Source organism: Radiomyces spectabilis, assembly GCF_025331425.1.
Source record: "Radiomyces spectabilis strain NRRL 2753 chromosome Unknown BYT42scaffold_13, whole genome shotgun sequence".
Taxonomy (NCBI): Eukaryota; Fungi; Mucoromycota; class Mucoromycetes; order Mucorales; family Radiomycetaceae; genus Radiomyces; species Radiomyces spectabilis.
This window is the reverse complement of record NW_026251938.1, coordinates 1,179,799-1,184,111: the sequence shown is the minus strand read 5'-3', so window position 1 is coordinate 1,184,111 and position 4,313 is coordinate 1,179,799. Positions and strand designations below refer to the sequence as shown.

At 40.1% G+C, this 4,313-nt stretch overlaps 1 protein-coding gene across 1 annotated transcript; it reads left to right on the top strand.

Moving 5' to 3' along the window:
• Nucleotides 1-55: 55 nt before the first annotated feature.
• BYT42DRAFT_503233 (iron permease FTR1/Fip1/EfeU) lies at nucleotides 56-498 on the top strand (the record flags this gene model as incomplete). Its single annotated transcript, XM_051564886.1, has 2 exons — nucleotides 56-327; nucleotides 396-498. Coding segments are annotated over 2 exons (375 nt in total), but the record flags the coding sequence as incomplete, so codon positions are not given.
• Between the last annotated feature and the right edge of the window lie 3,815 nt (nucleotides 499-4,313).

The following is a 4,313-nucleotide window of genomic DNA, read 5'->3' as shown; positions in this document are numbered from 1 at the left end:
AAAAAAAAAAAAAAAAAAAAAAAAAAAAAAAAAAAAAACTAATAATTTTTTACAGGTCTCTTTGAACGTTCAAGCTAAATCCATTCCCATTGCCGCCATTATGGGCTTCATTTGCGGCTGTCTTGTCGGTTTTCTTATCTACCGTGGTGGTTCCTTGCTGAAGCTCCGTTGGTTCTTTATCATTTCTACCATCATTCTTTACTTGGTCGCTGCCGGTTTGATGTCCAAGGCTGTTGGCTATTTTGAGCAAAACGCTTGGAATCAAGTCATTGGCGGTGAAGCTGCCGAAGAAGGCGGTGATGTGATTGCCTACAATGTCAAAACTGCGTAAGTAATTGTTTTTTATTTTGAATCCTGTCATTTGCAAGTATATACTAAGATTTTATCTGTTGTAGTGTCTGGCACGTTTCTTGGGGTAACCCAGAAGATAACACTGACCAAAACGGTGGTTATATGATCTTCAATGCTATTTTGGTAAGCTTGCAACACGATCCATGACAATCATTTTCTTTGCTAAATTGTCGATTTTTTCTTTTTCCAATTATTAGGGCTGGAATAACACAGCTACCATCGGTAGTATTGTCAGTTATTGTCTCTACTGGCTTCTTGTTGCGGCTGCCCTTGTGTACATGCATTTCAAGGAGAAGCGCCAAGCTCTCGCGAAAGCCCAACGTGGTGAATGGGACGATGCTGATGCTGCTCTCGATCAAGCCAAAGAATACGTCGATCAAGACGGTGTCATTGCTGGTGCTGGAAATGACCATATGCAACCACACGACGAGAAGCTCGACACCGCCGAGATCAAAGCCTAGACTCAATCATTTACTCAAACCCATTTTTCATGTTACATTGCGTATCCTTCATTATCACTTTTTTCCTCTACAATCCATCCTCTTATCATAATCAATTGGCTGCTATATTCATTCCCTTTCAGTTCCTCATGCGTTGATATGATAATTTTGTAAACAAAAATACATAATATTTAATCATCCATATCCATATCCACATCCATGTCTTTGTGAAATGTTTTCTTTTCTCAAGGTCTCCAACTTTGTGTCGCCGATCCAAGCGCAGATTCCAAACGACGAAAATCTGATAAGATCGGGGGAGATATTTTTATTTTTTTTTGTGGAATCTTTTGGAAAAACCAACCGGATGATACACAAAACTAAAAGTGGTGTCAGCTAAAACCTGAAAAGCAACATTTTTCCTCTTCAGGATAATTATTACTGCTTCAGCTACTAGAAAACAGAATCATTCCTGGCAATGACAGCTTATTATGTTTGTTCTTATTGCCAGGAAGACCCCAGGTGACGGAGTCGAAAAGGGTGAATCGGATTTATTCTGCCAATGTAATGGAGACTTCCCCATGTTTTTTAATTCGTTTGATTATCTTGGGATAAATCTTATGAAGATAAGAAAAATCAAATAGATCGCAGTGTGCAAAAGATGCAACAAACACATGTTTCTTATGGTAGATCATTCGATGGCTGGAGATAATATACTGGAAAAGGGAAAATAAAAAAACCTTTTTCCATGGTAACACGGAATCACTAGCATTGTTTCTCAGTCGACAGTTCCGAGCAAGGCTAGGCGAGCCTATTGATCGACGGATGATAAAAATGATCAGCTCGAACGGTGCACATATGTTTTTCCAGAATTTCTACACTGATTTCTGCCGACCTCGGATCGTTGTTTCTGCCCTCTGCGCTTATATCGATTTGGTAATTTTTTTTTTTTTTTCGCTCCTATTGCTTGACGAACACACCGTAATTGCTGAGTCAAGTAGATCCCTGATCAATCAGCCCATTCATCTACCGTTTGTGTGACATTGTTTACCAGACTACGCAGCCGGGAAATTGTCGTTCCTGGCGTGTTGTCGGATGAGTAAATAAACCACTGAAAATTTTTTATGGCTTTTTTTTTTCTATTCAGCAACGCCATGACATAATGTCCTTGGAAACACACTGAGCTTGGTCAACGATTGGATATCATATATTTACAATAAAGCCCAGCAAGACAAGATATATCCTGTAACAAATGTACACACGTAATCGGCATACGGTCACAGTAGTAAAGCAGTCGACGAGATTAAGCCCTGATCCCAAACGTACGCTCTATGGTTGACAAAGCGAAAGGGTCCCTTGCAAATAAACATTAATTTTTGATCAATATCGCCGTTATCTTTTCATTATCCCTGACTGGCAGCGAAGCGTCAGTAGGCCGTACGTTTCTGTGGAAAAGCAACTAGGGATCGCAAACATACTTGTATCTCTCCATGAGTCAACCATGAATATAGATCATATATGCTGCGTTGACCTTCATGTAAAATATTGAACGTAACCCAAAAAAGTAATGATCGCGATTGGCTGTCGTCCAGGATATGCTTCCTCCAAGTATCCGGGATCTTTCTGAAAGAAGAACCGAAAGAGAAAACGAAAAATCAAAGTGACAATAGGAGGTGGCAGCACAAGCAGGGGTAATCGCCAGTCAGTTTACATTTTTCAAATGCTGCATGTCCTCAAGCCCGTATTATGCTATCGTGGTCTGGAAAAAATGACCGAAAGGACCCGATAAACATTGTATGCTATTATACTCCTTTCATCGACATAGAACATACAGAAATCACCCTTTCCCCTTTCATTTCTTCGCAAATAGCATGAGCGGCTTTATTTTCTGCGACATTCCAGGGTAGAATCAATGAATATGTATGACCGGGCTTCTGGGGCTAGGCGGATCGGTACATCAGAGGATGCCATTTCATATATCGAAACGGAAACAGTATGCTTAAACAGTATGGATACGATTTTATGTCACTGATAGCTAGAGGTTCATTCCTTCAAGTCATTTTTCTGATATATTACACATTTGGAATCTTGGAACGCATAAAATCAAATCGAATACGAAGTAGGTCTGCTTTGAGCATTACTTCCTAGATGCTTATAATCACATGCGAATTAAGGTATAAAAACTCATAAAAGAAAGCAGCAGAGAAGAAAACAAAAAGACAGGAAGTCATCAAAAAGTGACACCAAAATATCAAACTACTTTGTTTATAGAAATAGAGCACACGCTGCGAATTCTGGAGAAGTATATCATTCGGTGTTGAAGATGTCAGTGTTACACAAAACCTGAGTCGCGTTTACTATGAAAAATATATTCACTAGATATGGATGCTCTCAAGACTAAAAAATTGAATGGGGTCTTATAATGCACATGAGCATGTAAGTACCTCCAGTGATGACATATGTATACAGAAAAAGGAATAAGAATAACCCAGTAACTTTATAATGTTATATGAAATCGGTTGGGCAATAAAATGGCGATCCCTGTGATACAACACGAGTACAAACATATAATAATTACGGCATTTCAAACACAGTTAATATAACTTTTTGATCCTCCAAACACTGAACAGCCACCAAACGCTCCGCAAATTGCTTATTCACTCTGGTTATTGTATGATACCATGAAGACGATATTTAACAAGGCAATGATTCGCGTTGCGCGAGCCGATGTGTTGTAATCTTTCAATTCCAAACTAGGTTTAGATTTGGAGATGAAATGTCAAATACACACGTCCGCTATCGCAGCCCAACGTGATGATGTCTATCGTATCCTGTTTAGGCTTAACTCAGTTGCACCAGTCTGATTAGGTGTTTTTACCGTATCTTCATGTTATCCTGGAAAGAAACTAGCGGTTTTCTGTTCTTTACATCTTAATCATACATTTTACTCATGGGCATTCGCTTCTCAGTTTTGGGCGGTTGGAAACAGCGTTCTTTGTCCACGTTACTTTTTATTGCTCTGTTTATGAGCTATGTAATTGTAATTGCTCATGCAGGTAGATGACATTTGAAGAGGTGATTGCTGAAAGCTTGACTTATATATACTTCTTAGTCGATCTCTCGAGAGAAATGGTTCAGCAGCTATCACTGGCGATTGATAGCAGTGGTCGGGAGCTTTTGTACAAAAGAGGTCCAGAAGATGAAGAACCATCATCAGGTGCTGGTAAGTTGGCGCTTGATGCTGAAAAATTTCAAGTGTAGAAATCTCATCAGTTAATCGTTATTCAGAAGCGGCTTTAGATACCACCGCTGACGCAAGCGGTTCAGATGGGACCAGCGCAACGTCTGACGAAGAGACAGCTCAACCAGCTACAACGGCGGCTTCCACAAACCCATCTTCCGAAGAAGCAACAAGTGATCCTTCGCCCTCTCCGACTATAACAGAAGCCCAAACCGCCGCCACCACAACTCCATCTGCGACCGAAGCAGAAGAAACAATTACGCCTACTTTGACCTCATCTGATG